The sequence below is a fragment of the Thalassophryne amazonica genome, chromosome 5, assembly GCF_902500255.1.
Source record: "Thalassophryne amazonica chromosome 5, fThaAma1.1, whole genome shotgun sequence".
In the NCBI taxonomy this organism is placed as follows: domain Eukaryota; kingdom Metazoa; phylum Chordata; class Actinopteri; order Batrachoidiformes; family Batrachoididae; genus Thalassophryne; species Thalassophryne amazonica.
The window spans coordinates 53392564-53411172 of record NC_047107.1 but is presented as its reverse complement, the minus strand read 5'-3'; the positions used below and the strand labels follow the sequence as shown (position 1 = coordinate 53411172).

The 18609-nt window shown below is 38.7% G+C and overlaps 1 protein-coding gene and 1 non-coding gene across 2 annotated transcripts; one reads left to right on the top strand and one right to left on the bottom strand.

Annotated features, from left to right (window-relative positions):
- Nucleotides 1-1908: 1908 nt before the first annotated feature.
- Nucleotides 1909-11052, bottom strand: gatc (glutamyl-tRNA amidotransferase subunit C). Its single transcript, XM_034170268.1, has 5 exons — nucleotides 10738-11052; nucleotides 10595-10645; nucleotides 7630-7799; nucleotides 7368-7471; nucleotides 1909-2105 (listed from the first exon to the last, which is right to left on the bottom strand). Exons 1-5 carry the CDS (start codon nucleotides 10873-10875, stop codon nucleotides 2044-2046), a joined length of 525 nt encoding a protein of 174 aa, XP_034026159.1. The 5' UTR covers nucleotides 10876-11052; the 3' UTR covers nucleotides 1909-2043.
- Nucleotides 11053-11234: 182 nt separating this feature from the next.
- trnak-uuu lies at nucleotides 11235-11307 on the top strand. The gene has a single exon. It is a non-coding gene; the product is annotated as a tRNA-Lys (tRNA).
- The last annotated feature ends 7302 nt before the right edge of the window (nucleotides 11308-18609 follow it).

Sequence of the window (18609 nt, the reverse complement as noted above, 5' to 3'; positions counted from 1 at the left end):
AACATGTAAATTTCCACAGTCATTGATGATATGGGGCTGCATGTCAGGTAAAGGCACTGGTGAGATGGCTGTCATTACATCATCAATAAATGCACAAGTTTACGTTGATATTTTGGACAATTGAAAGGCTGTTTGGAAATCATTTTTCAAGATGATAATGCATCTTGCTATAGAGCAAAAACTGAAAACATTCCTTGCAAAAAGACACATAGGGTCAATGTCATGGCATAGGGTCAATGTCAACGAGCAGATCTGATTTGATGCAGGTGTTAGTTTGGGGGATGAAAATTTACAGGGTGATTCCATAATTTATTCCTCAGAATTGAGTGATTCCATATTTTTTTTTCCTCTGCTTGGTCTAAAAAAGTAACCGTTACTGACTGTCACAATCTTTTTTTCTTGATTTCTTATAGTGTTTCTTAAAGCCAGAAAGTTGCCATTTGAAATGACTTTAGTTTTGTGTCATGTCTGTGATCTGCTTTTTTTCTACAAAATTAAACAACTGAATGAACATCATCCGAGGCCAGTGATTAAATACTTTTTGCCAGGGGTTGTATATGGAGGTCAAAATTTAAACATGGTCCAGTCGTATTGAAACAAACCACATTATTTGATCATCACAATTCCTAAATGGTAGTTTGGTCTTTCTATGACTGAATTTTATGGAGGTCACCATTTTTGCATCTTAACTCTATAAGATTGAGTCATAGAAAGTCTAAACTATAACTTTTTGGAATCTTTATGATCAGACAAGTAATATGGTATATAATTCAGCGTTACTGGAGGATTTTTAAATTCTGACCCTGTGTAATTCTTCATTAACCCATACCTGGCTATAAATACCACCCTAGGATGGCTATCATACATTTTTGTGTAGGCCGTGGTAGACTGAGGCTGTGCTGTTTGTCCACCTTAAGTGGTATTGATTGGGTCAAAATTGCCTTCTGACTCATTGACTATTAGAAGTGTCTGGCAGCACAAAGAGGATCCCTGCAGAGGTAAACACTGGTATGTTTTGTTGCCCTCCCCCCCATCAAATTGATTGGTGATAAAGGGCTTGTGAAGTTTTTAGTTTTATTTTATGATTAAACTATTATTCACAATATAAGTGTATAAATCCGTTTTTTGATACATCCAAACATCTGGACATGTTTTTTTTAGTCCCAAGGAAAGGATGTGCGATGATATTTTGTTGTGTGTAACCTGAAATGTTTATCATTGAAGACTTTCTCTTCTGCTGAGTTGTGAAAATACAGTGAAAGGTTTTAATCAGCTACCCCATTTACCTTCCAGAAAAATTGAACCAATATATAAACAAAAATAACCATATTAAATAGACTAAAATATTGCACAAGACAAATTAGTTGCACAAAGACAAATGTTTCACCATATTCGTACATTTGCTTTTATGTCAATTTCAATTCAAGTCACTTTACTTAGAGCCAAATCACAACAGCTGGTTCAAGGAGTTTCACATGGGTTAGATCTATCTTTAGTAACCCATGTAATCATCTACGAAGGTGATGACTCACGTGATAAATCTCTTCCACTTTTTTTTTTTTTACAGCAGAAAACAGCCTTTTTTATTCTAATACAACAACTTGATTAACATGATCACTGTGTTAAGTGCTGACAGATATCCCATGTTGCTATGTGGAAAAAAACATTATAATCCATGATCTACCTTCAACATCTGGATCATGATCAACACTAAAATATGTGTTTCTCCAGATGAAATTGAACTTTCCTAAATTTTGTGAAGGTCCTGCTAACCAACCATCCAACCAAAACAGGAATGACAATAAAACCTGTCAAATAATTAGGCTGAACCACAATATGCATTAAATGGAAATGCAAGCAGCAGACAGTAAGACTTTGTTTTTCCCTGACAAAAGACGCAGCTCTGCCTCAGTTTTTAAGTGCTTTTATTTAATAGCAACATATCAGCATTACTGTGGCTCCAACTGACAGACTTAAACAGACTGATTTGTGAAAAACATTATTTCTAGCATAAAAATGTGTAATATCAATAACAACTTAACATCAGAACTCCGAGTGTTTTAGGATGGCAGCCCTCTTCTCCCTCTGTGGTAGTGGAATATTTCCTGTGATAAGAAAAACACCAGCTCAGGATCTTTGTAGCTCACATTACGTAATTAGTGGAGCTGAGGCACGGCACCAAAAAAATCACCAAGTGTAACATATCATTGGGCCTCATGCAAGAATCACTCATTCAAGCAGGTTTGTTCATAAGTGGCTTGTACAAATGATTTAAGAGAACTTCTTGCATTCACAAATGTTCTTGAATTCTGAGTTTTTTCCACAGGGATGAACAACACGAGTGGCTCAAACCAATAGTAGGAGTCTTATAATTACTCTGCTATCAAGTAATTGATTGTATATTTTCAAATTTCTACATCTACTAGTAAAACCAACGGGTTCATCATTGTGTCTCAGAGCTGCCTGTACTCAAGGTTCTAGAAATGGACCAATATCTCTACCTGGTGGACATTTACGATTAATACAGGTCCAATAGAATTTTGCCAAGAGCTCTCATAACATACACTCAACAAAAATATAAACGCAACACTTTTGGTTTTGCTCCCATTTTGTATGAGATGAACTCAAAGAACTAAAACTTTTTCCACATACACCATATCACCATTTCCCTCAAATATTGTTCACAAACCAGTTTAAATCTGTGATAGTGAGCACTTCTCCTTTGCTGAGATAATCCATCCCACCTCACAGGTGTACCATATCAAGATGCTGATTAGACACCATGATTAGTGCACAGGTGTGCCTTAGACTGCCCACAATAAAAGGCCACTCTGAAAGGTGCAGTTTTGTTTTATTTGGGGGGGGGGGGATACCAGTCAGTATCTGGTGTGACCACCATTAGCCTCATGCAGTGCAACACATCTCCTTCGCATAGAGTTGATCAGGTTGTCAATTGTGGCATGTGGAATGTTGGTCTACTCCTCTTCAATGGCTGTGCGAAGTTGCTGGATATTGGCAGGAACTGGTACACGCTGTCGTATACGCCGGTCCAGAGCATCCCAAACATGCTCAATGGGTGACATGTCCGGTGAGTATGCCGGCCATGCAAGAATGGCCGGCATACTAATAGGATTAATAAATTAAATAGATCTGACCGTGTTGAATGTTTACTGTCCAAAGTAAAGGTCAAACAATGTCAATGTCCATTGGATTCTATGGCATATGACATATGTTACCCTGTAACATGATAACTAAGTACGACACATGGTGCAAACTATTGCTTTTTAAAACCCTATTCACTCAACCAATAATTTGCATCACTTTGTACCAAAATTGGAGCAACTTTAACTTTGGCCCCCTGTACAAACTGAGATTGACCGTTGGTACCATTTATGCTGTTTTTACCCCATAACTTCATAACATTCAATCAAAGATAGTCCAAACTATACCTTTTTGGTATCTGTATGATCAGATTAATAATGTGGTATACCTTTCAATATGATTGGAGCATTTGTAAATCTTGACCCCTGTGTAATTCTTCACTGACCCGTACTTGGCCGCTTATTGAACAATCAAGTGGATAGTCTGCTTTCTCAAAAGAGTAATGTTTAAAGAATATGTGTACCAAATTTGGTGTTTGTATCACCATTTGAAAGATTGTTTCAGTTATCTGCTGCACTATACACTTTTCCATCTGTGATGCCATTGTCCTTGTTACATAATATTGTTGGGGCATTATTTATGCCAATTCATTATCCTCACAAATACGCTGAGGGTTTATACACAGGTGGCATTCGGCATGTGTGCAATCATCAAAATTTGGGAGCGTTTCCTACATCCAGCGTGACACACTCTAAAGGCGAGAGAAATTTGAGGGAAGTTTGCAAAAATGTTCTTGCATGAGGTCCAAAGTTGGCAAACAGCAGTTTGAACTAGAAGTTAAGTCGGGTAAGTGTACCCATTAAGCCCACTTTCAACTTTGATGTTAAAGTTGAAAGTGAAGATCTTCACTTAGCCTGGAAAAAGAGTCTGTTGCTCTATAAAAAAAGCCCTCCGTAAAGCTAGGACATCTTTCTACTCATCACTAATTGAAGAAAATAAGAACAACCCCAGGTTTCTTTTCAGCACTGTAGCCAGGCTGACAAAGAGTCAGAGCTCTATTGAGCTGAGTATTCCATTAACTTTAACTAGTAATGACTTCATGACTTTCTTTGCTAACAAAATTTTAACTATTAGAGAAAAAAATTACTCATAACCATCCCAAAGACGTATCGTTATCTTTGGCTGCTTTCAGTGATGCCGGTATTTGGTTAGACTCTTTCTCTCCGATTGTTCTGTCTGAGTTATTTTCATTAGTTACTTCATCCAAACCATCAACATGTTTATTAGACCCCATTCCTACCAGGCTGCTCAAGGAAGCCCTACCATTATTTAATGCTTCGATCTTAAATATGATCAATCTATCTTTGTTAGTTGGCTATGTACCACAGGCTTTTAAGGTGGCAGTAATTAAACCATTACTTAAAAAGCCATCACTTGACCCAGCTATCTTAGCTAATTATAGGCCAATCTCCAACCTTCCTTTTCTCTCAAAAATTCTTGAAAGGGTAGTTGTAAAACAGCTAACTGATCATCTGCAGAGGAATGGTCTATTTGAAGAGTTTCAGTCAGGTTTTAGAATTCATCATAGTACAGAAACAGCATTAGTGAAGGTTACAAATGATCTTCTTATGGCCTCGGACAGTGGACTCATCTCTGTGCTTGTTCTGTTAGACCTCAGTGCTGCTTTTGATACTGTTGACCATAAAATTTTATTACAGAGATTAGAGCATGCCATAGGTATTAAAGGCACTGCGCTGCGGTGGTTTGAATCATATTTGTCTAATAGATTACAATTTGTTCATGTAAATGGGGAATCTTCTTCACAGACTAAAGTTAATTATGGAGTTCCACAAGGTTCTGTGCTAGCACCAATTTTATTCACTTTATACATGCTTCCCTTAGGCAGTATTATTAGACGGTATTGCTTAAATTTTCATTGTTACGCAGATGATACCCAGCTTTATCTATCCATGAAGCCAGAGGACACACACCAATTAGCTAAACTGCAGGATTGTCTTACAGACATAAAGACATGGATGACCTCTAATTTCCTGCTTTTAAACTCAGATAAAACTGAAGTTATTGTACTTGGCCCCACAAATCTTAGAAACATGGTGTCTAACCAGATCCTTACTCTGGATGGCATTACCCTGACCTCTAGTAATACTGTGAGAAATCTTGGAGTCATTTTTGATCAGGATATGTCATTCAAAGCGCATATTAAACAAATATGTAGGACTGCTTTTTTGCATTTACGCAATATCTCTAAAATCAGAAAGGTCTTGTCTCAGAGTGATGCTGAAAAACTAATTCATGCATTTATTTCCTCTACGCTGGACTACTGTAATTCATTATTATCAGGTTGTCCTAAAAGTTCCCTAAAAAGCCTTCAGTTAATTCAAAATGCTGCAGCTAGAGTACTGACAGGGACTAGAAGGAGAGAGCATATCTCACCCATATTGGCCTCTCTTCATTGGCTTCCTGTTAATTCTAGAATAGAATTTAAAATTCTTCTTCTTACTTATAAGGTTTTGAATAATCAGGTCCCATCTTATCTTAGGGACCTCGTAGTACCATATCACCCCAATAGAGCGCTTCGCTCTCAGACTGCAGGCTTACTTGTAGTTCCTAGGGTTTGTAAGAGTAGAATGGGAGGCAGAGCCTTCAGCTTTCAGGCTCCTCTCCTGTGGAACCAGCTCCCAATTCAGATCAGGGAGACAGACACCCTCTCTACTTTTAAGATTAGGCTTAAAACTTTCCTTTTTGCTAAAGCTTATAGTTAGGGCTGGATCAGGTGACCCTGAACCATCCCTTAGTTATGCTGCTATAGACGTAGACTGCTGGGGGGTTCCCATGATGCACTGTTTCTTTCTCTTTTTGCTCTGTATGCACCACTCTGCATTTAATCATTAGTGATCGATCTCTGCTCCCCTCCACAGCATGTCTTTTTCCTGGTTCTCTCCCTCAGCCCCAACCAGTCCCAGCAGAAGACTGCCCCTCCCTGAGCCTGGTTCTGCTGGAGGTTTCTTCCTGTTAAAAGGGAGTTTTTCCTTCCCACTGTAGCCAAGTGCTTGCTCACAGGGGGACGTTTTGACCGTTGGGGTTTTACATAATTATTGTATGGCCTTGCCTTACAATATAAAGCGCCTTGGGGCAACTGTTTGTTGTGATTTGGCGCTATATAAAAAAAAAAATTGATTGAATTGAATTGATGTTCACTGTTATTTAATAAATATATTGCTGTTTATTTTTAATTAGATCGCCTGAAGTGCCTGAAATGAAACTAAATTAACCGATTCATTGTTCTGTGTTGTGTACTGTAGTTTGTCATGTATGTAATTTGTTCAGATGATGATCTTGTTCAAAAGGGATTTTTAAAAAAAAAAACATTTTCGCTGTCATTTCTAAAATATATTGCATCAATTATTAAACGTTTATTTTATCAATAAATGATGTTATGGGCTTGTTTGGAACACACATGGGCTTAACTGGTACCAATTAAGCCCAATACAGACTTTTGACTTTTTTCCTAAAATTTCTTAATTACATCTTTTGAATTGTCCATCAACTAATTACTGAATATTCAAATGAGAGGTAAATCTTGCCCTTTAACAAATGATGTCACTTACAAATTATGTCAATACTTAGAAAAAATAGAGAAACTTAGGGCCCTGTCCCACTGGGGAGAGGATTAATTGCGCATGAATTGAGTACACAAAGTACTGGCGTTCGTTGTCGTCCGCAACAAAAATGGCCAAAAATGACAAACGTCCCAGTATGAATTATGGATATATTAATAATATATAGCGAATATATGATGAACAATCACGGTTATATAACGCATGTAGTAAGGAAACTGATCCGACACATTGAGATTATCACAGCAGTATTACGGGTGTATTATGAATGCATCGCGCACGTGTTGCGCGTGCACGGCATCTGCATTGCAGTCATAAAATAAGCGCACTCGGGCCGTCGGCATCACTATTCACACCAACAATACAGCCTCTGGTAATGGAAAAACGTGCCTCTACAGATAATTGTGGACGTGTGCGGGTGTCAGCCGACTCATACATGCATGTTTCATGCATATTTGCAGATGTTAAGCGAATATGAGCTAATTTTGTGCGCAATCCATACGCAAATCCTCCTAAACGCCATTGGGACAGGGCCCTTAGAGTCTGGTGGGCGTAATGGGTACACTTACCGTAGCTGCTGTTGGTCTAAACACAAATTTATAAGAAGACATAATCAATTATTCTCACCAGGTGGTGCCACAAAGTATTCTTCAGCTGTGCTTTTGGAGAGCTGAAGCAGTTCTTCTGCACTGTCACCCTCTATTACTGCATCACCCCTCAGGTGTAATGCCCTGAAAGTGGATGAGTGAAACACAATCAGGGTGACAAGTGATTAAAAGTGGCAGTGCAGGTATAAACCAGAGCTAGGTGAGCGTGTGTGAGAGTGTAGAATGTTGGTATAAAATTAATGGAAAAAGTGATTAAAGCATGATGTCTGTCTGTGTCACACCTGTCCTCCAGAACAGAGTCCATTGGTTCAACACCTGTTGTGTCCAAAACATGAAGCTGGTCTGCAAATCGGACTGCTTGCTCCAAACAGACCAGTCCCTGTTTGGTGCGGAAATCCACCAATGCCAACCGCTCCAGTTTGTCCACCAGGTTGGCAGGAATGTGTGTAGGCTGTAACATATAAGATTTATCTCTGTAGTGAATGTTTAATTCCATTTTTTAATTTTCACTAAACTGCTCCTGAGAAACAACAACCAGTGATTCATAGTAGTAAGTCAGTCACTTCGGCTGCTTCCTTGTTTTTCACTCGGAGTCTCCACAGCAGATACAATTTGGATCTGCATGTTGATTTGGCACAAGTTTTACACTGGATGCAACTCCACATTACATGGAGAAATAGCAGAGGTGGGAACCTTCTGCACTGAAACCAAGCACACTAACCACTTGACCACTGTGCAGCATAAATGAGAGGTGTTAATAATAATTACTGCATTTGTTGTTCAATTGTAGCTGGTTCTGTCGTGCACATATCTCTATAAAAATACGGTGTGACTGTGGCCCAGATGGTATCCAAAATTAGTTCAATTTTAATCCCAATTTTTATTTTATTTTATTTATTTATTTATTTATTTTAATGGAATTTTACTGCTGGGAACTGAGGCCATTTGCATAATCTTAGGTTCTCTATCCAAATTTATAACTCTGATATTTAAATATGAAAAGACATTACGTCACTATTGCATCATTCCTGACTTGTCAAAGTTGGAAAATGCAAGTTTCAACTCAGACAAAACAATTTGAACATATGGTTGGGTTGGATTTTTCTTGCTTTGGACTTCGGACAGAAATTCAGTGCTCCAATTGATTCAAATTGATGTCTAAACAACTACAATCATGGCGTCCTCTACTAAGACTATTGACAGAGTAAATTAAAAATGTTACTGAATGATTAAAAAAAACTTTACTTTTGTATCTACTGTAATACTGACATTCTTCATATATTAGTGAGGTTGCCAGGATTAGTTTGTGTAAAGATGTCTGTAATAATTGATGCTGTCACTCAATCGAGAATGCAAATACAAATACACTCATTTTAGTCATTTTCCATCTTGCTCAGCCACAGCAAGCAATTGTAATAACTTTTGTCTATCTTGTAAAAACAAAGCAAAAATATGTTCTTGCAGGCATTCATATTGTTTTCCCGAGTTGATCAACTGAATGCAGTCTTTTGGGACTTGGATTGGGTTTTCGAAGTTTTCATCTTGAACGCAACCTCACAAAATGAAGAGACCTTATCTGTATCTCAGGTGCACATGCTCATACCAGCCAATCACAACACTTCAAGATAAGAGAATATTTCAAACGGATTCCTGCAAATGGTGATACAAGCATCAAATTTGGTACAAATACTCCTTAGACATTCCTGTGTTGAAAAAACAATTGACCACTTGAATTTTCAATCGTCGGTCAGGTAGAGGTTAACTGAAGAACTGCACAGGGGTCAAAATTAAAAGATGTTCCAATCATATTGAAAGGTATTCTATACTACATTATTTGCCTGATCGTAAATATCCCAAAAAGGTATAGTTTGGACTGTCTGTGACTGAATTCTATGGAGTTATGGGCAGTGATGCCGGTAACGCGTTACTTAGTAACGTGTTACTCTAATCTAACCACTTTTTTTTAGTAACGAGTAATCTAATGTGTTAATCTTTCCAAATCAGTAATCAGATTAAAGTTACTTTCTCGAGTCACTGTGCGTTACTATTATTTTTGCATTGTGGGTCGATAGCAGCATTAAACTTGGTCCGTGGGCAGGAGGTCAGGGTTCGACTGAACTGCCCACTCACTTTAAGCGAGCTGTGAGCTTTTCATCCGCGGTTTTCTGCAGCAGCTACAACTCGTCCTCACCTCTTAAAGCGCTGTGACAACAGCACACCTGCACTGAGCTTACAAAAACATTTTTATGTTTTTTTCTCCTTTATTTAGAATTCTGAGCTGAGCCGCTCCATATCTGCTCGCTAAAAACACCTGATCCTCCGTGACGCGTCAACAACTATTTTCCACTCAAATGCACCTAAATTCTCTTTCTGAGGACCACATGATGTGAAAACGCAATAAAACTTTCTTACCTGTAAATCTGGTCATGTTTTCTGCATAAATAAATGTTATCCATTCTTTGTGCTCAAATGCCAAAGCAGGGGCGAATCCAGATGGAATGGGGGCGTGGGGCAAGGATGTGCCCCCCTCCCCCACAACACCCCTAGAAGGTCCAGTTTTGAAGCCTTTTTTTACTACAACTACTAATACTACTTATAATAATAATTTCGACAAGTAAAATGTTTAGAGAGAATTTAAATGTTAGAAAAATGTTAGAAAGAATTTAATAGTTACATTTATAAACAATGTAGGTTAGAAATTGCAAGTTTTACTGTTACAGTGCTGTCAACAGTTAAATATGAGGTCAAGAAAGAGGTCTTTATTTTACTTTTTATAAAACAAGTATTTATTTTCACTGAAGTCAAGAAAGGGTGACTATAAAGTGAGTTTTGGCAAAACAAGTATCATTGTCATAAGTTACTAAGTTACTTTTTCAAGGAGTAATCAGTAATTGGATTACTTTTTCAAAGTAACTGTGGCAACACTGGTTATGGGATAAAAACAGCAAGAATGATGAGAAAGTCACCTGTAGAAATACAGTGGGGCTGTAAGATAGGTGGGGATTGTTTTTCCTCACAAGCATTTCTGCTCCTGATATACGGACGAAGTCTAATAATTTCATTATCAACAATATTTATCTATACAAATTACTCTCAATAACAAGGCCCCTTTAAATAACTAGCAGGAAAAACGTGGACATTTCTCTTCTTTTACTGCCACCGTTGATGGAAATTATTATGCTGATAACTGCCTAAAATAATTGATACATTTTCATTAAAGAAAATAAGTAGCAGCGGGCGTGTTACTGGGGGAAGCTGGTCCTCTGGTACTGGTTCCCATGTTGGCGACTTTGGTACCTAGAAATCAAACACGAGTAAGGCCTAGTTAAAACTAGTATCCTTAAATTACGTCATTTGAACAGTAAACAGCGTCTCAAACGTTGGATTACCTTTGGGTTGTGTGGTTGAGAATTTAACGCACAGTTGATGTGTAATTTCAGAGCGTTTCTTTCGTTCGAAGCTCCGATGTTTGTTTTTGCTCTGACACCACGAACTCTTCGTGCAGCTCTCAAAGCAAACACCAACATTTTTCCTCCTCCGTTTAGCAAACAGTGTGTCCTCACAATTCTGTCAGTAATCCCGCTAAATCACAAAGCAAGGAATTAACCCCACAGTGAGGCACATTTTACGCGAAACTAAACCGCAGAACAAGCTAAAAACGTGCTAGTTATTTAGCTGAGTCAGTTCACTTCTGTTTACTTCCTGGTTCGTTTAAAAGTCAGGGGACACCAAACTGATTTGATTTATAAAATATGATGCTTTCTAATAATGCAATATACAGTATGTAGGTTATGTTATGCGAAAGACAAGTACAAACAAAAAGTAAAATCAGAAAGCAGTGGTTTAGTCTCCTTATAATGAACGCAGGAAAAACCATTAACAGAGCGCCCGGATAGCTCAGTCGGTAGAGCATCAGACTTTTAATCTGAGGGTCCAGGGTTCAAGTCCCTGTTCGGGCGTTGAAGTTTTTCTTTTTTCTTAATACAAATACTGTGATTATTATCTTAAACATGCATAAATTAATAATGTAGACCTTGGAGAGATCAATTACATAAAAACATTCGAACATTATTCTGATTTTACAACTACTGCATGCCACAGTATTCTACAATTAAACTTTGCCGAACATTTATTTATATGGAAATGCTTTCACACAAAGGTACATAGATTCAAACACTTTGTATAAATTCAAACTTCTGGACTATGGAAAATTATGTTGTAAATTAAAGAATATTTTACCAGCAATACAGGCAGAATTGTGACCTTTCTTGTGGTTTAAGTCTGGGAGTATGGCTGGTGTTACATCCAAGACGCCTCAAAACTGCCACAGATGCTAGATGCAGGGGTACTGCCAGCGATTGTGGGCCCCATGGACAGCAATCTTACTAGGCCACCCATGTTATTTTGTCAGAATTATAATTGCATTAGGGGCCTAGCTCTCTGGCTGCCTGTCAGTCATGGGCCCCTAGAATCCTTCTCCTTATTCTCCCCTTTTCAACACCTCCGCCTAGATGTCAACCACCCATCCATCTACACTTCTTGAAAGTACTGTACTTCTACCTGGCTGTAGCAGGTAGATGTACAGATGTAAATGCAGGTATGTATGTGTGTGTGTGTGTGTGTGTGTGTGTGTGTGTGTGTGTGTGTGTGTGTGTGTGTGTGTGTGTGTGTGTGTGTGTGTGTGTGTGTGTGTGTGTGGAGGGGGGGTGCATGTTGTTACCTCCGCCAAGGAGGCTATGGTTTCGGTCGCGTCTGTTTGTTTGTTGGTTGGTTGGTCGGTTGGTTTGTTAGCAGGATTACTCAAAAAAATCCTCAATGGATTTCAAATAATTTTTTACCAGGGGTTTATCTTGGCCTAACTTAGAAGTCATTAAATTTTGGTTATGATCCAGAATACGATCCGGATCCAGTAATTTTTTTAAGGATTCTTTATCATTGCAGGATAGGGCCAATTTCAACATTTTTGCATCTAACTTCATGAAGATGGGTCACAAAGGCTGAACAAAAATTAAGTTACGACAAAACAATAATTTTTTAGCATTTGTTTCTCCTCATTGAATAAACTTATTAGAAAATAAAAAAACTTGTGTAGTTCATGCAGTTTCTCTTTAAAAATACATTTACTGAAGATCTAAGGGTTTAAACCTCTGGGGCCGACGCCGTCGTATACGACAGCTGAGACCAAGCTTTACTAAATTATAAATATTTTTTTTAATGATATGAGATAGAAATTTACTTTTTTTTGCTGAAAAGTTAACTCCGCAGACTTTCGAGCCACCGTCCACCATCTTTGTACTCCTCATAGAAGCTGTGTGATGACGTGAGCAATGTGAATGTCCAATCGGAATTGGTTCACCGTCACATGGTTTTCCAAAATCCAACCATAGGGCAGATTCACCTCACGTGACACACCAAGGATTGTTTTTAGGAGTGATGTGTTACTAGTTTATTATAGTTTGCTGAATAAATGTGTGTGGAAAATTATTTCCCACTTTTTTTCCTTTCTTATTTCTGATTGTAAACCTTTATTACACTTATAAAGCAGAACTATAGCATATATATTTTGAAAGTACAGGTTGTCCTGAAAAAAAGAGACAAAACTTGATTGTGGACTGCAGGGACTGCTGTCAACAGCAATAATAAAACATTTATGCCAGGCGAGTGAACTGTCCAAAAAAATAACTCAGATTTTTTCCAAAGTGGGGGAGGTGATGGTCTAGTGGTTAAGGCGTTGGGCGTGAAGATCCTCGGTTCAAATCCCCACCTGACTGGAAAATCACTAAGGGCCCTTGGGCACGGTCCTTAATCCCCTATTGCTCCTGGTGTGTAGTGAGCGCCATGTATGGCAGCACCCTGACATCGGGGTGAATGTGAGGCATAATTGTAAAGGGCTTTCAGCATGTGATGCAGATGGAAAAGCGCTATATAAATGCAGTCCATTTACCATTTACCCCAGAGAGTTAACCACTGAATCTGAAACATGATGGTAGATGCGTGAAATGACGTGGAATAAGTCTCTTTGCCAAAGGGTATTCCATGTGACGTCAGTGACCCTATGGCCTTGGCGGAGGTTTGCGCTCTCCAAGTTCTTCTAGTTATTTTAGAAATGCGGCTGAAATTGCAATTGAAATTGATATCAAAAGACCACAGGCTACAATATAACTCTTATATAAAATACCCATGAATTGCAAATTTGAATACATATACCCTTACATGCTAAATGTCTGTCATTAGATGCTTTATTGATCTGTCTTTCAGGAAGTAATAATTAGCTCTTTTCTTAAGGTGCATATTTGTCTCAACATTTAGCTTGATGTTTGTACATATTAGGCTAAATGTGTAAATGCTTAGCATTAACTAATCTGCAAAAGTTTTAGGTTTGACAGAAATTTGATAATGTAGTGTTTTCTCCCTAATTTTTGGTCTTCATCTGTGGGTCAAAAGAAAATCTAAACTGAAATGTTACCAGCATTCCTATGTCAATGAAATCAAATGTGTCTTTTTATCCATTAAATAAACCAATTATGAAGATAAGCCTCATTTTAAATTTCATTACTATTACTATTTTGTCAGTGTACATGACAACAAAAAGAGTTTCCTGCTACTGGAAAATTATAGTAAAAAAATGGATAAAACACACTCCTGCAGGCACACACAAAAAGGGTAGATTCAAGTCACTTCAGCTAGAAATGTGAATGGAGCTCCTGTCCTCTCTGGTGAGATTCAAACCCATTGTTCCACCCTGTCTGTTCACTTTCAAATGCCTTTTAATTCATAAACTAGCTGCCTGCCTCGTTCTCTGGATGATTTGCAGAGAAATGTGGCAGAGTTCTGGTTCTGCTGCATCCTAAGTGGACTTTGCTCTAGGCCCCTTCACACATATCACAAATGAGGCCAAATGGCGCACAAAGGATTTGATTGGAGCCGCACTCAAACGCCTCATACAGCAGTCGGCACAACCATTCGGCCACAGCACATGCACTCCACATTCGTGTTGCACTTGTGCCAGAAACCCAGTCGAACGGCATTAAGATGAGTTCATACTGCAATCTGACTATGGTCGCAACATTCATACAGTGTGTTGTACGCAGGTCGGACCACTGGGACCGTGGTTGAAGGGCTGCACAAAATGATCAGCCACATCGAACCCTGGCCGACTGCGGTGAATGAGCTAGCCTTCACAGCAGCGGCCGAATGAGGGCGAATGGCGCCAAATGGCCATTCGACCCATGCTTGGCCAGAATCGAGGTGTCACCCATGAACTTCCAACAGCATTCGCTGGGCACTTAGAAAATCCAGACCCATTTGCGTAGCAAGCACAAACGTAGAGTGCAGGATAGTGGTGCACTTGATAGTGGTGCACCTCAACCGCACCATCAAGGTGCGGTTGAGGTAGCGAAAGCACAAAGGGCAGTCAGTGTGTCATGTCCACCCCTAAGCAACACAAATGGCGTGCAAATGTGTCGTGTCCCACACCCCCACCATGAACTGACATTGTTGAGGTGCGGCTGAGGCTCGAACAGTGTCTGGAGTGCAGTGCAATCTCTGTCCAGCGCAGCACACACATGTGGACAGCTGTCACGTCCATGATGAAACAGCTAACAGCTACAGAACACCCATCATGACATATCCAGCTGCTCCAGCTGTGTGTCACAGAACCAGTGCGCCATCCGACCGGACAGCCACATCACGACACGCGATCACTGGTTAACGGCCCAGCCCCGCCCACTGAAGCAATCAGATGATGCCAGCGCACACGGGAGCACCAAAGCCATGAGATGATCACACGCGTATTCACCAAGGTGATCATCATGTCACACCTGACCACTGTGTCATCACTACTCACAGCTGGAGAACACATATCGTGCTATGAACATCACCTCTCAACATGCCACTGCAATGCATGTGTCGGCAGGCTCTCATGACATGGTGAAAAATCAAAACAGCTTATGGGACCACTGTGCCTCACGTGACATGCGATTGCAATTCCACATGGACCGGCCATTATGTGACAGCCTGACTGATAGCGTGACTGACCAGTTTTGCAGCTCAGTTGTCCCACGTCCTGGAACAGTGAGCCCATTCATGTGAGCGCTTTGCTGGTCCGGACAGGGAGCGTGATGCCGGTGAGGCGGTCATCATGTCACACCTGACCACTGTGTCATCGCTACTCACAGCTGGAGAAGACATATCGTACCATCAAGAGCTTCACCTCTTAACATGCCACCGCGATGCATGTGTTGGCAGGCTCTCATGACATGGTAAAAAATAAAAACACATATCACCTTTGGAACACATTCAGCTGGGCCTCAGTGTGCACTGCAGACACCATCAGCCAGGCTGCCCCATGTGAAAAGACTCATCTGTTCATGTGAATAGCCAGCTGGCAAGGCAAATGTCACGTCCACCACGTGTTATAGTCCACATGACGAGATGTCCTTCGGCACGCCGCATGCCGATTGGGCAGAGACAGCTGGACGTGGAGAGCCTCCGTGTGGCCGGCTGATGTGTTTATGATGTGAGCACAATAATTCATTCATGTCAGTTCATTAAGTCCTTGTTTACGTACAACTGCCTGGTTTGCCCGTACCAACAAAAAAAACAAACATCTGACATACTGTATGGAGCTGTGCAAAAAAAAAAAAAAAAAAAAAGATCTCTCTCTCTTTCTCTCAAGTCAGGTACTTCGCAGACAGTGGCCCTTCCTTCGCCAAGAGTATGCACATAAGGTCCCATGATAAACCAGCCTGTGGCTGAAAGTGGAATAAAACACACACAAAGTATTTTGGAAAAATAATTATTCCATTTTTTTTGCTTTTATTATAAGAACATACACCATTTAATATAAGTACAACTCTTAGTACTGAATTTGCATTTAAAATATGCATTTAGAACTAAACACAAACTAAAATATATCAGCTTTACAGCTAAGCTTCTGAATGAGAACATCAATAAATAAAATAAATATTCTTGCATACCTATGACACACCTATGCAATACCTATGACAGTAAATTAAAACAGGTTTTTATTTTATGACATGGGAGTTAGCTTTCACAGAAAAACAACATTTATGCTATTTATGCTAAACTTACCACATTCATGAAAAATCAATAGCAATTAATGAATGAAAATTAGTGATATGAAGTAAATGTCCTCACAAACTTCAAATACGCTAAAAATGTTTAAGCGTTTTCTCTCATGTCACCAAGTCACTTACAGATGAGTTTGAAATTTTTATAGTTTTCTTTAAACTTGATATTTAGTTCTGTTAAATTCACTCTCACACCAAAACATATCACCACATTTTCAGTTTGTTGCTGTGATGAAATATGTAAACAAACACAAAAACAACACAAAAATCAACATGATGAAACATCGATATTTACAAAAGACACAAGAAAAAAAAACGGGACAAATATCAAACTCACTTTACTCATAAATCCATAAATTCAATATCAGGCCGTGAATTTGATTCATGATAACATAAAACCTCACAACTAAAACATTCTACCATCACGACTGAAAAGTTCACACATATCAAATAAACACACTGTTTGGCAGGCGAGGCAGGGAGTTCATTGAATGGACAAAAAGACTGAAGAGTACTAAATTACTGACACTGTTTACATTATTATTCTGTAGGTCAGGTTTTATCAGTACAACCAGTGTTCTGATTCAGTCATTTAATTATAGTGAGCTGTATTTTTTTTTTTTAAATGATTTAAAAAAAAAATTATTTGGTCTTCTGACGTTCTTGTCATTAATAGGGAAGTTATTGGGGATAACAGCTACAATTTTAAATTTAAATATCTTGTAAAATAATTCATATAAACTACTATCACAATGTACTTTCCTCATAAATATAGTATTTCTCTTCAAAATGTGCAACGAAAGCATCCTCATCTCGAAAATAATAAGTGCACTCAGATTCAGGTCAATACACAAAGCTTTCCTAACATAATGAGAAATTAAAGAAATACTTTGTTACATTTTTCACTTTAACAAACCAACAAATACAAAACTGAATATATATTGTATACTTTTTTTTTTTTTTTTACACACGTTGACAACACAAACAACATAATGGACACTGTACAGTCATAGCAGCAACATGTGGTGGTAAAGGCGTTTGTGTCATGTGTGAGTGAGACAGACTGGGATTCATGTAATTGGTGTCATGCTGCTACAGCCGCTCACACTGTACTTGGACAGGAAGGAAACCTACGGTGGTTGAGAGATGTTACAACACCTCCAAATTTAAGAAAACACTAGCAAATGCAGAAGACAAAACCCTCTGTCGTTTTAAAAACACGTACTTGCATAAAAAATGTTTTACAAAATGAGAAAACTCTTGTAAATATAGAAAACACAGACAAATACGAACTACAGCACATGTAACAATTTGCACTGATCATGTTTTCTGCAAATTCATACAATGCATGAAACACACAAACACACAGCATACAGCCACAGCTAGGGCTGAATGATTTTGTGGAAAATATATGATTGTGATTCTTTTTTGACAGATACTGGGATTATGACTTAATTTGCGATATAATTTTGAAAGTCACACTTCAGTTCAGCATTCACTATGTACATGAAAAACATGTGGCGCATTACCATTTAAGACAACACTGAAATACAGGCGAACCTTGGTAACTCGCATATGCGCAACTCGTGTTTTGGCTTTACTCACGGTCGATTTGTGGACCTTGAAAATTTTAACTACTGTAGAAAGAATAAGTATGTTTTTGGTCAACCTCATTAACTCATGTTTTCAGATAACTTGCGGTTTTATTTTGTGGACCCCAACTTCCGTGAGTTAACAAGGTACACCCGCATTACTCACATCAATATTAATCACTTCTGATTGGTGATGACAGAAGCACGACGCTTCTGATTGGCGAACATCACTGTCTGTCACACAGTGATTTGGATTTCAAAGGGTGGTATGGGCTAATGACCCCACAGTGCCTGAAGTAATGGGCCGTTTTATCCATATGGTGGGCCTTTCTCAGACATTAATGAGCCAGTGTGAAGCGGAATACAATGAAATAAATAATTCAACATTTGTAATGTTTTTTAAGCTATAGTAAAAGCCACAGCTTGAGACAATTTAAATTTTAACATAAGCTGGACTGTTAAGCACCAGTGGATCACCAAAATGTAAGTCCCTTTTCTGTTGTCTATAAATTAATAAAATATCAAATGACAAGGATCTATTTTAGCTGTTATATTCAACAAATAATTAATGTTTTTT